Source organism: Scylla paramamosain, chromosome 3 (genome assembly GCF_035594125.1).
Source record: "Scylla paramamosain isolate STU-SP2022 chromosome 3, ASM3559412v1, whole genome shotgun sequence".
In the NCBI taxonomy this organism is placed as follows: domain Eukaryota; kingdom Metazoa; phylum Arthropoda; class Malacostraca; order Decapoda; family Portunidae; genus Scylla; species Scylla paramamosain.
Genome location: NC_087153.1, coordinates 16,426,250 through 16,450,723, shown reverse-complemented (window position 1 = coordinate 16,450,723; position 24,474 = coordinate 16,426,250). Strand labels below are relative to the sequence as shown.

The following is a 24,474-nucleotide window of genomic DNA, read 5'->3' as shown; positions in this document are numbered from 1 at the left end:
AGTCAGGTTATTACTAGCAAGTCATTAGGGAGCTCCAAAAGATTTTACAAATTTATGATGAGTATGACTGTTGGAAATAGATTGGTATCTTTCATACAAGGACTACTACATGTATGCTTAATAGGTTTGGCAGCTTCCCTCATTTTCTTAGGTTATTATGTTCTCATGCATCCTTTCTTTCCCACAATCATATATGTTTTCTATTTCTTCCTGCTCATTCATAAATTGTTTCAATTAAGTCTCCCTTTTCTCTCCAAGAGTTAATGTCTTAATTTCTTGTCTTTCCTCTCAAGTCAGGTTTTCAGATTTCATATCATCTTTACAGTATTTGTATTCTTTCCATTTTTTTTACTTGTTTCTGATATTTCCAGAAATCACTTACAGCAACTCCATCCCAAGCACAGGTTCATCAGCCATGAAATTCATGTAACCTTGGTCGAGTTGATAGATGGAGGAATCGAGTTTTTGAGGCATTGAACAATACTAAGTTTGCTGTCTCAATCAGAAATTTTAGAAAGATCAGAAGTCAGGAGTTCTGTGGCTTCCGTGCATGAACTGTTTACTTCCTGAAGGGTTGGATGTCTATGAAAAGACGTGGATAAGGAAGAGGGACAGTTGGGCAGCAGTTGGAGATGTACACAATATACAGGCAGTAGGGAATGTACACCATCACTTGCCAAAAATGTGGTAAATTAACAACACTATCAGGCTGCATAGGAAATAAGGGTTGGTGTGGTGGATGATATGCATGCATGTGTGTGTGTGTGTGTGTGTGTGTGTGTGTGTGTGTGTGTGTCTGGTGAGCTGTTCTGAAAAGTTGAAGCTACATATATTTCCCATCTGGCACCAATTTGTGAAAGACTGAATCTGTGAATGTTGAGGAATGACTGTTCACTAAATAGTTAATGAGTTTTTCAATAAGGAAATAATGCATCTAAAATGACACTTTCGTTGATACTTGTTGAGTGATGGGTCACTGCTGTGCATGAGTATCATACCAAGTTCAAAAGCAAAATAAGGTTAGGGCCCTATAATAACTGCCTCAGCTTTAATTCATTGCTCTTGACAAATACACTCATGTAGTGTTGACTTTCTCTCTCTCTCTCTCTCTCTCTCTCTCTCTCTCTCTCTCTCTCTCTCTCTCTCTCTCTCTCTCTCTCTCTCTCTCTCTCTCTCTCTCTCTCTCTCTCTCTCTCTCTCTCTCTCTCTCTCTCTCTCTCTCTCCATAGATCCAATGTGTTGATATATTATTCTCTCTCCTTTTTAGATTACCAGTGAGGAACGAGTGAAGTTTGACCCAAGAGAAGGATTTACAATAGAAGGTGTTAAAATGGAAGATAAAGGAACATATGAGTGTGAGAGTAACGATAGTACACTCATTCAAAAAGTTGAAATCATCAGTGGTAAGTGGATTTCTTTGCTTTGTTGTATTATATTTTATATTATTCTATTGAGAAAACATTACAAAAAATTAATTGTAGATACAGCTGCCATACCTAAAGCAATGAAAGATTCATTATTGTCAGGTAAGTATGGTTGAAGTATATAATGTCTTACATGAAAGGAACCTCACCCATGTTTTGTAACAATTCCTAATCATTAAATCCAGGTCATATGAGCTGAGAGCACACAAGTTGTGTGAAGGCCTGGGAGTCATGGTAACAAAAGATCACCATGTGATCTTCAAAATGAGAATGGGAAAAGGCAAACAGGATAAACCTGTCACCTGTCCTTTTATCTTGCAGCTAGAACAACCTAACACCAGCCCTTAAAGGATTAAACATAAAACACACATGGCACTCATTCATGACATGATGCTTAAGCAGTATGGTGGTTGTAACAATGGAAGATTATGACTGGGAGGGGGAGAGATTTTTACTGACTCCAACTCCGACTCCACAACTCCGACTCTGACTCAACAGCCCTGGTTGTAACAATGGAAGATGAAGACTGGAAGGGGGAGAGTAGGTAGTGGACTGTGGACAGGTTAAGGATGTGTGTTTCTCTTTTGCTCACAAATTCATTTCACTGCTTCTTAATCATGGCACTGCTCTTGCCACTAGTCCACCACCATCACTGCTCTTCATAGCCAGTTTTCAGCAACTCATTCATCTTGGGCTGTACTGAGAGTCATGAAGGTTTAAAGTCGAGGGTTGAAGGGAAGGTAACGGTACCAAGAGTCAGTGGCATTATTGGAGTGAAGAGTAGGGGTAAGGTCAAAGGGAAGGCAGGGGTGCATCTGTGCCTTCCCTTCGACCTTCATAGAAATTCTTTTTAATTTTCATAATCTGGAGTAACCAATAGATATCATGATTTGAAAAACATAAGGGAATGTTTCCATTCTTCAAAAGTTGTTAATTTTGTTTTTGTGGATGTTTTATTTTTTTGTAAACAATTACAAGAGTAGCTTAAGTTTGCAAGAATGAAGAACACAGGAGATCCAGAGCATTCACCATCTTGCAGTTTTCAGAGGCTTATTTTAGGTTGCTAGAAAAGTGACACTACATCTTATGTTGATATCAATTGCCTTTAGTGAGCACATCACCCAAGCCTGTTAACAACAAAATACATACCAGTAAAGTGATAAAGTAATAAGTTGCCAGCAAAAGTGATGAAAGATTGGGAAATACTGGTTAATTCTTATATCAGTCAGACAGAGGATAGGAAGTGATGAGATGTAATGCATTCAGTGTTTAAGAATATATTACTTTAAAGAAGGATAATAATGAAAGTGATAATAAAAAGCTATTCCATATTCCAGAAATATATAAAAAATGAGTCATGATTATAATAATTATGAAATCACCACTCCAGAAATAAATAAAAGAGAATCTTGAGACAAAAGGTGTCTTTCAAAAAAAAAAGGTGTTTTCATTTATTTGTCATGACAATCTTTAGCAAGATTTTTTTTTTTTTTTTATGTAGGAAGGATACTGGCCAAGGGCAACAAAAATCTAATAAGAAAAATGCCCACTGAAATGCCAGTCCCATAAAAGGGTCAAAGCAGTGGTCAAAAATTGGTGGATAAGTGTCTTGAAACCTCCCTCTTGAAGGAATTCAAGTCATAGGAAGGTGGAAATACAGAAGCAGACAGGGAGTTCCAGAGTTTACCAGAGAAAGGGATGAATGATTGAGAATACTGGTTAACTCTTGTGTTAGAGAGGTGGACAGAATAGGGGTGAGAGAAAGAAGAAAGTCTTGTGCAGCGAGGCCGCGGAAGGAGGGGAGGCATGCGGTTAGCAAGATCAGAAGAGCAGTTAGCATGAAAATAGCGGTAGAAGACAGCTAGATATGCAACATTGCGGCGGTGAGAGAGGGGCTGAAGACAGTCAGTTAGAGGAGAGGAGTTGATGAGACGAAAAGCTTTTGATTCCACCCTGTCTAGAAGAGTAGTATGAGTGGAACCCCACCAGACATGTGAAGCATACTCCATACATGGACGGATAAGGCCCTTGTACAGAGTTAGCAGCTGGGAAGGTGAGAAAAACTGGCGGAGATGTCTCAGAACACCTAACTTCATAGAAGCTGTTTTAGCTAGAGATGAGATGTGAAGTTTCCAGTTCAGATTATAAGTAAAGGACAGACCAAGGATGTTCAGTGTAGAAGAGGGGGACAGTTGAGTGTCATTGAAGAAGAGGGGATAGTTGTCTGGAAGGTTGTGTCGAGTTGATAGATGGAGGAATTGAGTTTTTGAGGCATTGAACAATACCAAGTTTGCTCTGCCCCAATCAGAAATTTTAGAAAGATCAGAAGTCAGGCGTTCTGTGGCTTCCCTGCGTGATATGTTTACCTCCTGAAGGGTTGGATGTCTATGAAAAGATGTGGAAAAGTGCAGGGTGGTATCATCAGCATAGGAGTGGATAGGACAAGAAGTTTGGTTTAGAAGATCATTAATGAATAATAAGAAGGGAGTGGGTGACAGGACAGAACCCTGAGGAACACCACTGTTAATAGATTTAGGAGAAGAACAGTGACCGTCTACCACAGCAGCAATAGAACGGTCAGAAAGGAAACTTGAGATGAAGTTACAGAGAGAAGGATAGAAACCGTAGGAGGGTAGTTTGGAAATCAAAGCTTTGTGCCAGACTCTATCAAAGGCTTTTGATATGTCCAAGGCAACAGCAAAAGTTTCACCAAAGTCTCTAAAAGAGGATGACCAAGACTCAGTAAGGAAAGCCAGAAGATCACCAGTAGAGCGGCCTTGACGGAACCCATACTGGCGATCAGATAGAAGGTTGTGAAGTGATAGATGTTTAAGAATCTTCCTGTTGAGGATAGATTCGAAAACTTTAGATAAGCAGGAAATTAAAGCAATAGGACGGTAGTTTGAGGGATTAGAGCGGTCACCCTTTTTAGGAACAGGTTGAATGTAGGCAAACTTCCAGCAAGAAGGGAAGGTAGATGTTGACAGACAGAGCTGAAAGAGTTTGATTAGGCAAGGTACAAGCACGGAGGCACAGTTTCGGAGAACAATAGGAGAGACCCCATCAGGTCCATAAGCCTTCCGAGGGTTTAGGCCAGCGAGGGCATGGAAAACATCATTGCGAAGAATTTTAATACGTGGCATGAAGTAGTCAGAGGGTGGAGGAGAGGGAGGAACAAGCCCAGAATCGTCCAAGGTAGAGTTTTTAGCAAAGGTTTGAGCAAAGAGTTCAGCTTTAGAAATAGATGTGATAGCAGTGGTGCCATCTGGTTGAAGTAGAGGAGGGAAAGAAGAAGAAGCAAAGTTATTGGAGATATTTTTGGCTAGATGCCAGAAATCACGAGGGGAGTTAGATCTTGAAAGGTTTTGACATTTTCTGTTAATGAAGGATTTTTTGGCCAGTTGGAGAACAGACTTGGCATGGTTCCGGACAGAAATATAAAGTGCATGAGATTCTGGTGATGGAAGGCTTAAGTACCTTTTGTGGGCCACCTCTCTATCATGTATAGCACGAGAACAAGCTGTGTTAAACCAAGGTTTAGAAGGTTTACGACGAGAAAAAGAGTGAGGAATGTACGCCTCCATGCCAGACACTATCACCTCTGTTATGCATTCAGCACACAGACAGGTCTCTGACACGGAAGCAGTAGTCATTCCAAGGAAAATCAGCAAAATACCTCCTCAGGTCCCCCCAACTACCAGAGGCAAAATGCCACAGGCACCTTCGCTTAGGGGGATCCTGAGGAGGGATTGGAGTGATAGGACAAGATAAAGATATGAGATTGTGATCGGAGGAGCCCAACGGAGAAGAAAGGGTGACAGCATAAGCAGAAGGATTAGAGGTCAGGAAAAGGTCAAGAATGTTGGGCATATCTCCAAGACGGTCAGGAATACAAGTAAGGTGTTGCACCAATTGCTCTAGGTCATGGAGGATAGCAAAGTTGTAGGCTAGTTCACCAGGATGGTCAGTGAAGGGAGAGGAAAGCCAAAGCTGGTGGTGAACATTGAAGTCTCCAAGGATGGAGATCTCTGCAAAAGGGAAGAGGGTCAGAATGTGCTCCACTTTGGAAGTTAAGTAGTCAAAGAATTTCTTATAGTCAGAGGAGTTAGGTGAGAGGTATACAGCACAGATAAATTTACTATGAGAGTGACTGTAGTCGTAGCCAGATGGTGGAAAACTCGGAAGATTCAAGAGCGTGGGCACGAGAGCAGGTTAAGTCATTGTGCACATAAACGCAGCATCCAGCTTTGGATCGAAAATGAGGATAGAGAAAGTAGGAGGGAACAGAAAAGGGGCTACTGTCAGTTGCCTCAGACACCTGAGTTTCACTGAGCCTCGCTGGCCAAAACCCTCAAAAGGCTTATGGACCTGATGGGGTCCCTCCTATAGTTCTCCAAAACTGTGCCTCCATGCTTGCACCTTGCCTAGTCATACTCTTCCAACTCTGTCTGTCAACATCTACCTTTCCTTTTTTTCAAGAAGTTTGCCTACATTCAGCCTGTTCCTAAAAAGAGTGACCATTCTAGTCCCTTAAACTACTGTCCTATTGCTTTAATTTCCTGCCTCTCTAAAGTTTTGAATCTATCCTCATTTGGAAGATTCTTAAACAACTTTCTACCTGATCGCCAGTATGGGTTTTGTCAAGGCCACTCTACTGGTGATCTTTCAGCTTTCCTTACTCAGTTTTAGTCATCCTATTTTAAAAATTTTTGGTGAAACTTTTGCTGTTCTCTTAAACATATCAGAAGCTTTTAATAGGGTCTGGCACAAGGCTTTGATTTCCAAACTACCCTCCTACAACTTCCATCCTTCTCTTTGTAACTTCATCCCGTTATCTTTTTGACCATTCTTTTGCTGATGTGGTAGACAGTCACTGTTCTTCTCCTAAGTCTATTGACAGTGGTGTTTCTCAAGGTTCTGTCCTGTCACCTTCTCTCTTCCTATTATTTATAAATGATCTTCTAAATCTAAATCTTCTAAACCTTCTAAACCTTGGTTTAACACAGCTTGTTCTCGTGCTATACATGATAGAGAGGTGGCCCACAAAAGGTACTTAAGCCTTCCATCACCAGAATCTCATGCACTTTATATTTCTGCCCGGAACCATGCCAAGTCTGTTCTCCAACTAGCCAAAAACTCCTTCATTAACAGAAAATGTCAAAACCTTTCAAGATCTAACTCCCCTCGTGATTTCTGGCATCTAGCCAAAAATATTTCCAATAACTTTGCTTCTTCTTCTTTCCCTCCTCTACTTCAACCAGATGGCACCACTGCTATCACATCTATTTCTAAAGCTGAACTCTTTGCTCAAACCTTTGCTAAAAACTCTACCTTGGACGATTCTGGGCTTGCTCCTCCCTCTCCTCCACCCTCTGACTACTTCATGCCACGTATTAAAATTCTTCGCAATGATGTTTTCCATGCCCTCGCTGGCCTAAACCCTCGGAAGGCTTATGGACCTGATGGGGTCCCTCCTATTGTTCTCCGAAACTGTGCCTCTGTGCTTGCACCTTGCCTATTCAAACTCTTTCAGCTCTGTCTGTCAACATCTACCTTTCCTTCTTGCTGGAGGTTTGCCTACATTCAACCTGTTCCTAAAAAGGATGACCATTCTAATCCCTCAAACTACCGTCCTATTGCTTTAATTTCCTGCCTATGTAAAGTTTTTGAATCTATCCTCAACAGGAAGATTCTTAAACATCTATCACTTCACAACCTTCTATCTGATCGCCAGTATGGGTTCCGTCAAGGCCGCTCTACTGGTGGTCTTCTGGCTTTCCTTACTGAGTCTTGGTCATCCTCTTTTAGAGATTTTAGTGAAACTTTTGCTGTTGCTTTGGACATATTAAAAGCTTTCGATAGAGTCTGGCACAAAGCTTTGATTTCCAAACTATCCTCCTGTGGTTTCTATTCTTCTCTCTGCAACTTCATCTCAAGTTTTCTTTCTGACCGTTCTATTGCTGCTGTGGTAGACGGTCACGGTTCTTCTCCTATATCTATTAACAGTGGTGTTCCTCAGGGTTCTGTCCTGTCACCCACTCTCTTCTTATTATTCATTAATGATCTCCTAAACCAAACTTCTTGTCCTATCCACTCCTATGCTGATGATACCACCCTTCACTTTTCCACGTCTTTTCGTAGACGTCCAACCCTTCAGGAGGTAAACATATCATGCAGGGAAGCCACAGAACGCTTGACTTCTGATCTTTCTAAAATTTCTGATTGGGGCAGAGCAAACTTGGTATTGTTCAATGCCTCAAAAACTCAATTCCTCCATCTATCAACTCGACACAACCTTCCAGATAACTATCCCCTCTTCTTCAATAACAGTCAACTCTCCCCCTCTTTTACACTGAACATCCTCGGTTTGTCCTTTACTTATGATCTGAACTGGAAACTTCACATCTCATCTCTAGCTAAAACAGCTTCTATGAAGTTAGGCGTTTTGAGACGTCTCCGCCAGTTTTTTTCTCACCCCCCCCAGCTGCTAACTCTGTACAAGGGCCTTATCCGTCCATGTATGGAGTATGCTTCACATGTCTGGGGGGGTTCCACTCATACTGCTCTACTAGACAGGGTGGAATCAAAAGCTTTTCGTCTCATTGACTCCTCTCCTCTAACTGACTGTCTTCAGCCTCTCTCTCACCGCCGCAATGTTGCATATCTAGCTGTCTTTTACCGCTATTTTCATGCTAACTGCTCTTCTGATCTTGCTAACTGCATGCCTCCCCTCCTTCCGCGGCCTCGCTGCACAAGACTTTCTTCTTTCTCTCACCCCTATTCTGTCCACCTCTCTAACGCAAGAGTTAACCAGTATTCTCAATCCTTCATCCCTTTCTCTGGTAAACTCTTGAACTCCTTGCCTGCTTCTATATTTCCACTTCCTATGACTTGAATTCCTTCAAGAGGGAGGTTTCAAGACACTTATTCATCAATTTTTGACCACTGCTTTGACCCTTTTATGGGACTGGCATTTCAGTGGGCATATTTTTTTATTGGATTTTTGTTGCCCTTGGCCAGTGTCCTTCCTACATAAAAAAAAAAAAAAGAGGGAGCATGGAAAACATCACTGCGAAGGATTTTAATCGGTAGTATGAAGTAGTCAGAGGGCGGAGGAGAGGGAGGAATAAGTCCTAAATCATCCAAGGCAGAGTTTTTAGCAAAGGTTTGAACGAAGAGTTCAGCTTTAGAAATAGATGATGGCAGTGGTTGATGATGGCATCAGGTTGAAATAAAGGAGGGAAAGATCAAGCAGCAAAGTTATTTGAGATGTTTTTGGCTAGATGCCAGAAGTCATGAGAGGAGTTAAATCCAGAAAGGTTTTGATACTTTCTATTAATGAAGAACAGACACTTGTTTAGGTCATGCTGATACAAGTTGGTCCACTTGGACAAACCCTGTGTTAACTTACACTATACAGGAAATGAATGGCTCAGGCTTGACTACTTTTTTATGTATATGTACATTTATAGATCTTATTTATCAATATGATAAAGATATCCATTTTAGTATGTAAAATATTTCTTTAAAACCTCCCCCCAAAAAAACTTTTTTTTTTTTTTGGGGGGGAGATGGCTTTTTTAATGCCAACCCTCATTCTGTCTCTAGCTGAGCCTGTAGAAATGGTCTGTGACTTGAACTATTTCAAGAGAAGAGTATCAAAATGCCTCATAAACTAAATTGGCTAACTCTTGGTTCATTTCCATTTTTTTTTTAAGGAGCCATTGTAAGAGGGCTTTTTATTATTTTTTTTTGTGTTGTTGGTCAATCTCCCTAATGTAAATAAATTTTGTGCACCTATTTTGGCTTTTAAATGTTTAAAACTTTTTGTAGTAGTTATGTAAAAACAGTAGTCTGCTGTGTGGTAGGTAACATTGGACTTTATGCTCTTTCTTGTTTTTGGTGGTTGTAGTGATCAGGGATCTTATCTTTGTTTAGTCATCTGGAGAGGAGGGTGCACATGGTTCTATTTATTTATTTATTTTTTTATTTATTTATTTTTTTTTTCATAAATTTTTGTGCTACAGAGATTTTCATGCTCCTTGAAGTTTTTAGTAAGCCTAAGTAAGCAAGGGAAGAATGCCCCAGGAATAAAGTACCTAAGAAATGGGATGGTAAGGGCTTTTAAAATCATGAGGAACACAAAATATAACTGAATTAATTACTTATCAAGAAAAAAATAATTTTTCAAAACTTATGACTATACCTGCATACAGAGTTTGACAAGAAAAACTTTAATGTGCATTTCTGCCCTCCTTTTCTTATGATAGCACTCAAGTTGCATCTCTTTTGCTTGTTCTTAATAATTTTTCATTATTTTATTTTTTTCTGAAAACTAACTTTATCACACATTTACCAGCTTCACATGACTAATTGAGTGGAAAGCTCATTCCTTGACTGCAGAGACAAAATAGCCCCTCAATATTAGAGTACAAGGAAGTGAGAGGGGCTCATCATAGAAAATGGACTGCCCATCCCCCTTCTGCCTGCAACCCACCAACACCCAGAGCAGGCATGTGTCTCTGTACCTCATTCCTTTTTCTGCAGTCTAATAGAGTGGATGTCCCTGCTCCACTTCTTTTTTCATTTTCCACCAACTGCTGCAGCCATGGTCTCCACACCTCCTCCACACACTTCCCTCTCCCACACCAGGATCTGTAGCTGCATAGGCTTAGGAAGGGAGATGAGTGGTGAAGCTTTGGATCTCATAACTCTTTGTATCAAGTGTAGAGGCATGAGGCTTGTGCCAGCTGGACCACGGGTGTGATGAGTGCAAGGATTGGGCGAAGAGTTGTTCTGAGGGCATATAAACACCAGCTCTCCTTGGAGGCTAAATGTAGGTCTGCCATTAAGCTTCAAAAGAAGGAACATTCCTTGCAGTCACAATCCCCTCACACCCTAGAACACTCTTCCTACTTAGAGAGTCGAATGTGGGGTGATGCTGAAGGTGTTCGTCCACCTCGCATGAGGTGAATGCGACAGGCCAACAGCTTTCGACACTCATACTACTGGTCTGGCGGGTTGATTATTCGAATCCTCAGCACAACTTTGGTCGCAGCACAGCACACCCAGTCATATCTCCTCTCACTCTTCCTCTTCCTTAACCTCATGAAGATAATGGGCATTCCTTGTCTGCTGACAAGGTTCTTATTACAGATGTCTTCCATCTCTGTTAAGCTGGTTAATTTCATCTACAGCCAAGTTGAGGACTCCAAAGGGGTTTGGACCAGCTTCCGCAAATTATCTGGCCCAGGACAAGATGATTTTGTGCTACATGAGAAGTGGTGTTCGTTCAATCCTTTTCACTGGTCCATAGTGATGAATTCAGCCCAGTTCACACACAGTCTAATGTCAGGTAGTCTTCATCACGGGTGCTTAGCCTTGCTTCCATACACTCGCAGGCATAAGAGGAAGTGATATGGAAACAATGATGTGCAGAGTGATAGAAGATAGATCACTTGGTAACCCCTCCTCAACTCATTCTTGGCCCAGGAATGCCATTGGTATTCACTCCTTTCTCTCCAACTCCGACATCCTGCTTTTAGAGAAGGTTGTGCATGGCACAAGCAGTGGCAAGCATGCAACAAGCCATGCAAAGTGCAGCAAGAGAAACTATGATGGTGTTATCAGACATCATGACCTTTAGGAAGGAAGCAGTCCTGATAGTCTTACTTGTTTCCTTCTCTGCAGCTGACAAGTCTACCTTGCTTCAATCCTCAGTGAACTCTGCCTTGCTTTTTGAAGAAGATTAGGTGCTTAAAACATGTAAGCATGCTGACCTCTCAGCCACAAAATGTTTTCAGGAAGCTGCTACTGCACCTAAGAAAAAGCTTACCTCCACTGGCACACCTTCAGCAAGCCACCTAGCGAATAGACGTTCTACCTCAGGCTACAGACAGCCACAGAGGCAGTTTTCTATCTTCAAGAGACCCAGGTGCCCCAGTCCTTCCTGACCTGTCCAGAAAGGTTGGGCTGCACCGGGAACTTGCAAGACAAGTTTTCCTAAATAGGAGCCTCCTCCCTTGACTTTTCATGTAGCTGCGTGTCTCTCTCAGAGTTGGCAAGCGCAGGGTGCAAAACTCTGGGTGGTGGAGGTATTCCATTCATCTGTCATCCTCCACTTTCTATTTTCTCAAGACACTTTGGGAGTTATCCTTACAACTCGGAGAGAAGCAAGGCCTTGCAGGGGGGGTTACAAACTCTTCTATTGAAAGAAGCCATAGAATCAGTGCTGCCAGATCCAGGTTTCTACAGTGTTCACATTACCTAAAGCCATGGGGGGATTTTTTTCTAGTGATTGACCTGTCATTTCTGAATCACTTCATCCACACAATGAAATTCCAGATGAAAACCAATGTGTCAGTGGTGTCAGCAATCTGCAAGGGAGACCGGATGCTGTCATTGGACCTACAAAACTCCTACTTTCAGATTCCTGTCCAGCCCAGGAGCAGGAAGTTTCTTTGTTTCATCTAGGGAAATCAAGTTTGTCAGTTCATGGTTTTCTGCTTTGGGTTGTCAATGACTTCCCAGGTTTTCACCAGTGATGGCTCTTCCTCCAGCAGTTTTACACAAGCAAGGGATTCATCTGCTTTGATACTTAGATGATTGGGTGCTGCTGGCCGTCTCCAGGCAGGAGGCAGTGAGGTTGAAGGAAGTGCTCCTGAATTTATACCAAGTTCTCAACATCACAATCAGTTGGAAGAATTCCAATCTGGAACCCAGACAGGCTGCGACTTTTCTGGGAACGAGGACATGCTCAGCTACTTTGAGGGTTACCCCGTCTCAACAAAGAATCACTTATTTACTGGAAGTGATAGAAATCCTCTGAAGAATCTCATCTAGTGCTTTGAAATTTGGGCTCCTAAAAGAGTTGTGAAGCCCTCCTCTTTGAATCTTGCTTTGGTTCTGAAAGCCCTGTCACAGCCCCCTTTCAAACATTTGAGAGCCATGTCTCTAGAATCTCCATCAAGAAAATCCTTTTCCTGGTGTCGTTGGCAAGTTTTAAACAGGTTGGCAAATTCCAGGCCTTGTACTGCAGTTTTGTTTAACAGGGACCTGACCTCATAGCTTTGTATCTACCAGAGGTTGTGGCTACATGCTCCCCTCTCCTTTTAATGTGGGAATCACATCTGTAGTCATGTGAAGCAGGTGGTGTGATAAACCACTTTTCAGGTAGAAAAAAATTTTTCACACTTACCTACTTCACATGACTCATACCCACCCATCCTCCCCTCTGCATGTAACTTAGGCATTCCAAGGAATGAGATAAAAAGGCACATGCCTGTGTGGGGTGCTGGTGGGTTCACAGGTAGAGGAGGGGGTAGGTAGTCTGTTTTCTATGATGGGCTCTTCTCACCTCCACATATTCCAGTACTGAGGAGCTATTTTATTTTGTTTCTACAGTCAGGAAATGAGGTTTCCACTCTATTAAGTTATGTGAAGCAGGTAAGTGTATGAAAATAATTTTTGTACTTGAAAATGTTTTTTTTATTATTTATTTATTTATTTTTATTATTATTATTATTATTCCTTTTTTTACATATTCAAGGATGTTAATTTTTTAAATTTACTTCACTACAATTCAGTGCAAATTTGTATGCATTATCAGCATGATGCAAGTAAAAAAAAAAAAAAGAAAAAAAGAAAAAAAAGGCATGCAAGCTCAGTTAAAAAGTCTTTTGGAATGCATCAACATCTTCAAACCCAGTCAAATCTTTAGGGTTAATAGGGCTTATGCATGAATCACACTTTCATGAATGAGCATTTCAATTTTTTGTTTGTTTTTTTATAGGAGGGATACTGGCCAAGGGCAACAAAATACAATAAAAAAAAAAAAACCCTGAAATGGCAGTCCCCAAACAGGGTCTGAAGTGGTAGTCAAAAATTGATGGATAAATGTCTTGAAACCCCCCTCTTGAAGGAATTCAAGTCATAGGAAGGTGGAAATATAGAAATAGGCAGGGAGTTCCAGAGTTTACCAGAGGAAGGGATGAATGATTGAGAATACTAGTTAACTCTTGCATTAGAGAGGTGGACAGAATAGGGGTGAGAGAAAGAAGAAAGTCTGCAGGAGGAGGGGAAGCATGCAGTTAGCAAGATCAGAAGAGCAGTTAGCATGAAAATAGTGGTAGATGATAGCTAGAGATGCAACATTGCAGCGATGAGAAAGAGGCTGAAGACAGTTAGAGGAGAGGAATTGATGAGACGAAAAGCTTTTGATTCCACCCTATCTAAAAGAGCGATATCATTGGAACCCCCACAGACATGTGAAGCATACTCCATACATGGACAGATAAGGCCCTTGTACAGAGTTAACAGGTGGGGGGCTGAGAAGACTGGCAGAATGCCCAACTTCATAGAAGCTGTTTTGGTTAGAGATGAGATGTGAAGTTTCCAGTTTAGACTATAAGGACATAAAGAGGATATTCACTGTAGAAGAGGGGGACAGTTGAGTGTCATTGAAGAAGAGGGGATAGTTTTCTGGAAAGTTTTGTCAAGTTGATAGATGGAGGAATTGAGTTTTTGAGGCATTGAACAATACCAAGTTTGCTCTACCCTGATCCAAAATTTTTAGAGGTCAGAGGTCAGGCATTCTGTGGCTTTCCTACATGAAATGTTTACTTCCTGAAGGGTTGGATGTCTGTGAAAAGACTTGGAAAAGTGCAGGCTGATATCATCAGCATAGGAGTGGATAGGACAAAAAGTTTGGTTTAGAAGATCATTGATGAATAATAATAGGAAGAGAGTAGTTGACAGGACAGAACCCTGAGGATTTAGGAGAAGAACAGTGACCGTCTACCATAGCAGCAATAGAATGGTTAGAAAGAAAACTTCAGATGAAGTTACAGAGAGAAGGATAGAAGCCATAGGAGGGTAGTTTGGAAATCAAAGCTTTGTGCCAGACTTTATCAGAAGCTTTTGATATGTCTAAGGCAACAGCAAAAGTTTCACCAAAATCTCTAAAAGAGGATGACCAAGACTCAGAAAGGAAAGCTAGAAGATCACCAGTAGAGCGGCCTTGACAGAAACCATACTGGCAATCAGATAGAAGTTTGTGAAGTGATAGATGTTTAAGAATCTTCCTGTTGAGGATAGATTCAAAAACTTTAGATAGGCAGGAAATTAAAGCAATAGAATGGTAGTTTGAGGGATTAGAAGTCACCCATTTTAGGAACAGGTTGAATGTAGGCAAACTTCTGGCAAGAAGGAAAGGTAGATGTTGACAGAGTTGAAAGAATTTGACTAGGCAAGGTGCAAGCACCTTGTTTTGCTACAAAGGGATATGGTATTAAGTAATATACGTGGAGGTCCCAAGGATATGAACAGTTAGGTTCTACAGTAAAATCCCTCTCATCCGGCATTCGAGTATCCGGCAGCTTCAAGTATCTGGCACATTTTTCCCCGAGCCTTAAAATCAGTAAAAAATCAATGTGTACTCATAAAATCGATTAAAATTCCCGCGCGAGGCATACTTTGTCCCCTCGCCATCAGAGCGCACTGCTTCGCGCCACCCGCGGCCCACTGCACTGTGTTTACTCAGTGACTCAGTCCTGCATGTGCACTGTTTATCGCCTGACGCCTTCATCATGCCTAAAGCTGTAGAAAAGAGGAAGCGTGTTGTGCTTACACTTAAGCAGCTGATCAGATCAGCTGCTGATTAAGATCAGCTGATCTTTGTTATGGTAAGATGCGTGAGTGTAGGGTGGTGATTGTGGACATAATTTCACTTCTATTCAAGTATCCGGCAATATTCAAGTATCCGGCATGTCAGCGGTCCCGTTGATGCCGGATAAGAGGGATTTTACTGTATTTGAATTGCCTGTATAATGAATTCTTATATAATGAAACAATTAATGGCAGATAAGGGTTATGTTCAGAGACTTGTCAAAGGCAAGTTTTCTAGCTAAAATACATGATACCAAATGCAACAAACATGTCTATGTTACAGAACTGTTGATAAAGGAACCTGAAAGAGAAAACAGCATACAAAGACCTGTCATATTAATTAAATATATAAAACATACATAACACTCACCAATGCATAGTAAATGTGTCAGAGAGGGTAACTCACTCACAACTCTAGTGTCTCTTAACAATTTCTACCTTCTTTGCAAATGTTATTGGTACTCTAGCTCACTTAGCCTTACTGCTAGGACTCACACTGGAACTCATTGGTTTCTTGGGAGGTATAGTTAGTAGCACTTGAGAGGTCAGTCACACACAACACCACACTAAAGCCAGTGAATGGATGAACACACCAGCAATAACCCTGTAACACATCCAAGCACTGATCAGTCACATAAAGTACTGTATATGACAGTGCAACACATCCAAGCACCAGTCACATAAAGCACTGTACACTGTACTTGTACTGTATTGTAAATATGCTTGCAGGCAAAATGATGAAAGAATATGAGTATAATAATGAGCAGTAAGGCCATAAGAGTGCAAATCTGAGACACTGAATTCAATGGATGGGTGCACAGTTCTCTTCTAGTGCTCACAAACTCAACCCTACACATCTGAATCATCTTACATTACCATTCAATCCAGATATGTTAGAGAGACTGCAGGAAGACGGGCATTTTAAACTTTGTAATTTTACTTGCCTCAGACTAAAGCTTGTATTGTCATATTTTTCCGGTCGTATAAAGAAAATAGTCCCTAATTTACACATCTTGTATTATCAGTTTCTCATGTAACAGATGCTCATATAATGAGCATCATATAATATAGCTTTCTCCTGATGCTTGCCAATTAAGATACAATAGTGTTATTGTCATTCATGATGCGAATGTGATGACATCAGTTAGTAGGGCACCTATGACTCCTAATGGTAGAGCACACCTGTGCACATATCAGCACCCTGTTATATTATCAAAAAGATATACCAAGGATAGCTCATGAACTTTTTAATGCCATCATGGTGAGTGCCCCCAAAAGCTTGTCAGACAAAAGAAGGTGACCATCACAACTCACCTGAACTTCAGTCATGCAACATGGACATCTCCAACTTTGTAGGCTTGATATCAGAGGATGTTATGCAGATTTTACACTACAAACAACACATGAATGACATCACTAATGGAATTTGAAGATTGTTTCCTTATCTTGTGTGATACCAGAGGTGGCACAAATGAAAGATGTAGGTGAAAGCATACCTGACCAGATCAATCCTTGGCCATTATGAAACCCTATTGAGAGAAATGGAGTGTGATATCCAGATTTGTACTGTAACTACTGAGACCCTTTTCATTGAGATTCATAAGGGTGTTTCCCCCTCATAGAAAAGCATGACACCTGGAGAAAACCCAGCTGACTGCCACCAAGCATATCAAGTGCCAGTTAGGGTTGCCTTGTTGATGATTTTGTGCCTGCCACTTCTTTTGTCATGTATCTGAGATTTGGGTGGAGGGTAGGATGCAGCAATGATTGTCAGGGGAGGAGCAGAATAAGATTCCAATGCCTGATGAATAAGCAAATTTTAGATTGTTGTGGAGAAATGTAGTAGGTACTTATTCATGAATAAGGCCCTAGTGATGGATCACAGTGATCATCAGGTGTTGCATTACCTTACTGTTCATATGAGTGGGCAGTGACAACAATTGGCTATTACTGCCTGCTATGGTAGTCACTTACTTAGACAGCATAACATGTTTTTAATTATGTATAACGATACATTCAGCTAATGAAGTCCTCAGAGTTACTAGAACTGAGTGGTGCAACAGAATGAGCATCATCAGGTTTTACACAGCTTTACTATTCTTTTGTTTTCAAATTTATTGATTGATTGATTGCTTGTAAACTTGTCTGTATATAATTCCAATAATTTAAAAAAAATGTCTTTTTACTGTTATTTTGACTAAAACATTTCTTTGACAGCAAAAAAAACCCTGCCACCACCAAGTATTAATAAAGGAAGAAACCAGCTTTTTGTCATTGGCCAAAAATTCCTCCTGGAGTGCAGTGTACTTGACCATGAAAATATAACATTTACCTGGAAATACCCAAATGCAGGAGTTGTAAGTATCTTTCTATACCTTCTTGTTACAGAGCTCAACTAAATTATTGAGATACTATATCTTAGATCAGGTAAAAATCTATTTGTGAGTTAAATAGAAAGAAAAAAAACATTTGTTGCTTGAAAGTTTGCAAATCTTGAACAACATTAGATTTCTTAATTCTGAATTCACGTTTTTTTTTTTTTTTACAAAATATTATCTTGTTTTCATTCTGATGAAGAAAAAAGTACCTTAGTTGAATAAGAATTACATAGATTTTATAAGGAATGTCTTGTCTACAACTTTCATGTTTTCTAATGAAGTCATATTTGATAGGAGATCTGTGCTGCTTTCCTTGAAAATGCTGTAGATTATTCTTCCTTCATAATAAAAAAAATTGTATGATTATAGAAGACCGAAGAATATTTTTTTTTTAATCTGTAGATTCATGGAATGTACTTCATGGAGATCATGATGATGAGGGAATAATGGTGAAATGTGTAACATGGGAGTAGCAGATGAAGCATTTAAATGTAATGGAAAGGAATTGTTTGAGCAGTATGTGTTGAGTATCAAGGTAGGCCACTCTACCAGGGGCTGATAGGGTGAGTGATGTGTGTGAATGTGTGGTGTTTTGTCTCAGCCATCCTATGTGGGATTGCTAACCCAGTATATACTTGTAGATAGATAATTATTGTAATTTGTATTGTTCTTTATTCATTTATTGTCATTTATTCCTTGATAGTGATCACCAGTTTTTCTCAGCCCTCCAGCTGCTAACTCTGTACAGGGGCCTTATCCATCCATGTATGGAGTATGCTTCACGTGTCTGAGGGTTTTCCACTCATACCACTCTTCTAGACAGGGTAGAATCAAAAGCTTTTCTTCTTATCAACTCCTCTCCTCTAACTGACTGTCTTCAGCCTCATTCTTATTGCTGCAATGATGCATCTCTTGCTATCTTCTATTGCTATTTTCATGCTAATTGCTTTTCTGCTCTTGCTAACTGCATGCCTTCCCTCCTCCTGCGGCCTTGCTGGACACGACTTTCTCCTTTGTCTTACCCCCTATTCTGTCAACCTCTCTAATATAAGAGTATTAGTATTCTCAATCTTTCATCCCTTTCTCTGGTAAAACCTGGAACTCTCTGCCTGCTTCTGTACTTCTACCTTCCCATCACTTGAACTACTTCAAGAGGGAGGTTTCAATTTCTGACTACCACTTTGGACCCTATTCAGGAACCAGCATCTCAGTGGGTCTTTTTTTTTTTTTTTTTTTTTTTTTTTTTTCCCCTCTTACAAAAAGTAAATTAACAGATAAATAAGATATGATTTTCCTGCTGCTGGTCTTTTCGTGGAGCATACCATTAACATTGCAGTGAAAGTACTGCAGTTGTGTCAGCACGGGAGCAGGAAATTACCACATATTTCAGTATATAAGATGAGACTCAAATCATCCTAAAAAAGACACAAAAAAAGTTGGTCGCTCTATTTGTCAGGTACAGAAACAATGGCCTTAAAATTTTATGCAAAATACTATTGTAAATAAACAACAAACTTATATTACAACTTTTGGGGAAATTAGACATAGTAAAATAGGAATCTATTTCAAGAAAATGCACTGAAACATATTCCATTGAAAAAGCGTGTAAACAAAATTTAATGTAATACAAGTACAACTCTGGCATTGTATATGAGTGCTGCAGCTAGCAAACAGCCATTACAAACAACAGTAGCACTAGTACTGTAAAGAAAAGAGATTTTCTTAGTACTGTATCACTAAATTTCTGGACATTGAACTCACAAAGAATGGCAGAAAACCTCAATAGAAGAGATAAGTGCAGGAAGTGGAATAGACAGGTGAAGAAGGAGGAACAGATGATATGCTGTAAGGAATGGTTCCACATAGACTACCAAAGAGTGAGTAAACAGTTATGTCAAGCCTTTAAAAGTTATAAAAATAAAAAAGCAAAACAAAAAGCTGAGGCAAGATATGTAGGATATGAGGAAGTAGCTAACAGATTGCAAAGAAGAATTCATCAGAGACTTAAGACATGAGCTAAGATAAGTTGTTAAGAAAGAGGTAAAGGAAGATATGAATTAATTAACAAAAAAGTGTGTTGGCTAAAACACCAACAGCGGATTAAGTGAAACATTACATAAATACAAGTATAGAAGAGCATTTTCAGGAGCAGGAAGAGATACAGAGGAGGAGGAAAACATAGTAATGTACAACATACCAGAATCTAACAAACAAGATGCAGGGGAAAGACAAAGAGATGATGAGGAATTTTACAAGGAAATAATAGAAAGTCCCCTGGAAATAGATAACTTATCGGTAAATATTCACAATTTTTATTTTTTTTATTAAAAAAAATATATTATGTAGAAGGGGCACTGGCTAAGGCCAACAAAAATCCAATAAAAAAAAAAATGCCCACTGAGATGCCAGTCCCATAAAAGGGTCAAAGCAGTAGTCAAAAACTGATGGATATGTGTCTTGAAACCTCCCTCTCGAAGGAATTCAGGTCATAGTAAGGTGGAAATACAGAAGCAGGCAGGGAGTTCCAGAGTTTACCAGAGAAAGGGATGAATGATTGAGAATACTGGTTAATTCTTGCATTAGAGAGGTGGACAGAATAGGGATGAGAGAAAGAAGAAAGTCTTGTGCAGCGAGGCTGAGGGAGGAGGAGAGGCATGCAGTTAGCAAGATCAGAAGAGTAGTTAGCATGAAAATAGCAGTAGAAGACAGCTAGAGATGCAACACTGCGGTGGTGAGGGAGAGGACGAAGATGGTCAGTTAGAGGAGAGGAGTTGATGAGATGAAAAGCTTTTGATTCCACCCTGTCTAGAAGAGTAGTATGAGTGGTATCACCCCCCAGACATGTGAAGCATACTCCCGGTAAGGTTAGGGAAAGAAACCCAAGACAGGAGGGCCAGGCCAACTTTATTGATACTTAAAAATGAGACTCAGAAGAAAACAATACTGAGGAAGACTAACAAACTTCAGGCAGAAGTAGACCCAACAAAAAGGAGAGTAGGCATTTCACCAGATATAACCAAGAAACAAAGAGAACATGACTACATCTTGAGGCAAGAAATGAAAGGAGAGCCCAGGGAGAAACAGGCCTGCATAGAAAAAAATGTAAAGTTGTGTAAAACAGATGAGCGAGGTTAGAGAAGAAATTAAAAAGTGAAAAGGACACAGTGCACATAAAATTATTAAATGTTCAAGGACTTACACAACCAAAAATGTATGAAATTGAAAAAATGTTAGCAAAAGAATTTGATAAAGATTTTTTCCAGTGTAAATGTAAATGATCATTTGAGAAAGTTTATAAGTATGAGGAAAGAAAAAGATCAGAAAGGAGGATGACTGTAAGTGCTACATCAAGACAATAGTTACATAGAAGTAGAACAACTACAAACAAAAAACTGTGATAGAATAACAAATCTGAACATAAACCTGAAAGTGGTATACTATTCATTATTAGACAAGAAAAAACAAGCATCAGTGAAAGTGGAACTAAATGAACTCAGCAACCCATGCTTACTGTTGGTGATTTTAATGAACATGTTGGGTTTCTTGTGGGAACAAAAAATTGACAAAAATGGACAAATTATTGAGTAGCTAAAAAAAAGAAAATCTTATACTGCTGAATGATGATACTAAGTGTGATGAACTATATACATGGCAAAGACAAAATCAGGAAAGTGTAATAGACTATGCCTTAAGTAATCAGCAATTATACAACAATTTTTAAAGATGAAAATAGATGAACACCGAGAAGAAACAGACATTTCAGATCACAACCTGCGCAACATATATCTAACAACCCAAGGAAGAAAAGAAAAACTACAGCAACAACTCATGGGAGGTGGTTGAGTACTATGGCATAAGAAAAGATCATCTAGAAAATTTGCTAACAAAGTGAAAAATACAGGTGTTAAAGCAGAAGGGTAGAGACCATCAACAGGCTGAACAAACTAATTATTGTGAGTGCAAATGGTAAGCTAAGAAGAAGGTACAATAGGAAGCAAGGCAAAGACAAGGAAGCAAGTTAAGAACCCCCTTGGATAAATGATGACATAAGACAAGAAATCCAGAAAAGAAAAAGGCTCTACAGAGAAAAGAGAAAAGGACAAACAGGGGGAGACAAGGACAAGCTTAAACAAAAAAGAAAAGTACAACAGCAAATAAAATCAGCAATTTATATACATGAGACAAAAATAGCTAAAGAGATAAAAGATAGTGCAAACAAAAAAAAAATGTGGGACTATATCAAGAAATTACAAGGAAAGAGCATTAAGAAAAACAAAGAAGTTAAAATCTATGACAGTAATGAAAGAGATCTAATACACACAGAAGGGGTGAAAGACATAGAAGAATTCTGGAAGACAGTTTATCAAAAGTAAGACAATCATATCATGAATGCCTGAACAGATGACACCAGAGATGTGAAAAATTATGACAGCAGCGGACACACAGTTGGAGAACCCACAGAGTATACAATACCCTACTACATGAGAGAACATTTGGACAAGGCAGTGTCAGTCCATAAAGAGATAATGGCTATGATCACACCACACATAAGAGACTGAAATAAAGTCTTTTTTTTTTATACAAAAATTGCAACACAAAAAAACTCCTGGACCTGATGGATGCAAACCAAATTATTATAAGGCATTATCATCCAAGAATGAATGTATTAAAACACTTAAAAGATGTCTCAACAATGTTCTGGGAACTGGCACTATACCAAATGAATGGAAAACCTCAGACACCAGAATGATCCCAAAAAAGACCAAACCAACAGTAAAGGAACTATGACCAATTCCCCTAACAAACTATACATATAAGATATTCATGACTGTATTAAGAAATATAATAGAAGATCATCTCTGGAAAAATGAAGAACGGAAAAGGATATAGGCTGGCTTCACCACAGGAGCAAGGATAAAAGACAACCTATTTATGCTCTAGTACTGCATTGAACAGAGTTACAAGGAAATGAAAACTAGTGATAAAATCTATTGACTACAAAAGCCCTTGATTCCATAAAAAGAGAAGAGATAGTGGAAACCTTAATGAAATACAAAATGCATCCACTAATAATTAACAGTTGTAAAAAAAATACCAGGAAGACAAGACTGTATTGAAAATAACAGAAGACATAACAGAAATAACAGTTACAAGAGAAGTCAGACAAGGGTGCAAGGCTCAACCACAATGTTCAAGCTCATCACCTATTTGATACTACATGAAGTGGAAAAAAGAAGGTGATTTAAAATAACAGCCTCAGTATTAATACTATGTTCTATGCTTTGTGACAGCCTGAAGCTGTCACAAAGCATCATTGAAGCCCAGAATAACATCAGAACACTAAAAGAAGTTAGCAGGGAATGTGGCCTGGAAATCAACAGAAAAAAGCAAAATAATCATCCACACTGCAGAAAACACTCCAAAAAGCATACAAGGAATAAAAGTAACCAATGAATTAAAGTATTTGGGCCTCACATTAACCAACTAGAGAGACATGTTCAAAGAACAGAGAAATAATACAATAAAGAAAGCATAAAGATTAGCAAATATGACATATTCCATTATAGCAGGAAGCCGTCATAAAATTACCATCAGCAAGACCTACTGGAAAAGTGTCTCTCTATCATCTATACTCTATGGAGCCAATATATTAAATTTCACAGAAACAGAAATACTCCAATTACAAACAATAGAAAACAGCATTTATAGAACCAAGAGAAACTACTTAAGCTAGATGAAGACCACAACAGAATACTTTTAGAGCACAAAACTTACATGCAGTGACATAGAGACTCTGGAATGTGAAGAAATAAAGAGAAAAATCAGCAATTGGATCACACACCAATGGCAAAAGAAAGTGGAAGGAAAGTCTACCCTGTATATTTATAAACAATTTAGAATTAACATCTTAGAAGAACAACTCTGTGACAGTACCCCAGCCTCAGTGATTCTTTTCAAAGCCAGAACAAACAACCTGAACCTAAATGACAGAAGGTGATTTAAAAATGAAGACACATCATGCATTGTGTGGGCTAGCAGTGGAGGACCTGGAGCACTTCCTGCCACACTGCCTTGGCTATTTGAACCAGTGCACCGCAGCACCCATCCTGTCCCAACCCTTTCTTGAGGAGTGCAGTCATATTGTGGGGCTATTCCTCTTCACCTTTGATTACTATAAACACCTGCTATACCAGATGTGGAACACAAGAGAAAAAAGAACCCAGCATCAATAAAATTTTGCAGAGGAGCTGTACCATTGCAAAGTTGAAGTCTCCAATCTTCATATATATCTACGAATGGACAAAGGAAGAGGCAGTGCAGATATTCCTCAGTCTTCCCAAAGCTGAAGAAGGAGGTATTTAAAGGTATTTAAAATAAGACATGGAACCCCAAGTTAAGTGGCAAAGGAAAGCAAACTTGGGAGAAGATGAATCTCTCCAGCTTGCGATACTGTATATGGATGTAGTCCATATACTGCAAAAATTCAAGAATGTCATTGTATCTAATCAAAAGAAACATGATATATAGAAGATTGCATTCAACAGTCTGACACATGTAGGCAGTGCAAGGCAAGGTTTTGTTTATGTTCAGGAAAATGGGTTGTAATGCACATGATTTTACACATCTCCATCCATCCATCCTTTTTCATGAAAATATACAGATGTCAATGAAGCTTGAAGAGAAGAGAGTTCTCTATGCTACGAGTGATAATCAGAATAAGTGAGTAAGGGAGATGTCAATATCAACTATGAATTGTATTGTTGCAGTGCATACCTGCATCTCTTCATGTAGTACATCAGTGAGTGCAGTCACATGATCAAGTTCCTTCAATATCTCTTAATTTCTGCTCTAATAATAATGACAAATGCATCCTCCTCTTCTCAGTGTTTTCCTAAGCAAATCTGCAGCTCCATTTGCTATTTTTTTCTTCAAAATGAAAGGTTACAAAAATTAACAAAATATCCAATTGAGCAGTAGAAGGATGTTTGACTGGCAGGACCACTGAA

At 39.5% G+C, this 24,474-nt stretch overlaps 1 protein-coding gene across 10 annotated transcripts in view; it reads left to right on the top strand.

Moving 5' to 3' along the window:
- LOC135091530 (vascular endothelial growth factor receptor 2-like) overlaps positions 1–24,474 on the top strand; it is a 166,232-nt gene that overhangs the window by 50,392 nt on the left and 91,366 nt on the right. For 9 of the 10 annotated variants that reach the window (XM_063989285.1, XM_063989272.1, XM_063989292.1 and 6 more), the window contains 2 exons: positions 1,268–1,403; positions 17,307–17,446. In XM_063989285.1, the coding sequence (XP_063845355.1) occupies positions 1,268–1,403; positions 17,307–17,446 (276 nt within the window). Of the gene's footprint in view, positions 1–1,267; positions 1,404–9,827; positions 9,937–17,306; positions 17,447–24,474 lie in introns of all 10 variants that reach the window. The other variant, XM_063989328.1, reaches the window with a different exon arrangement.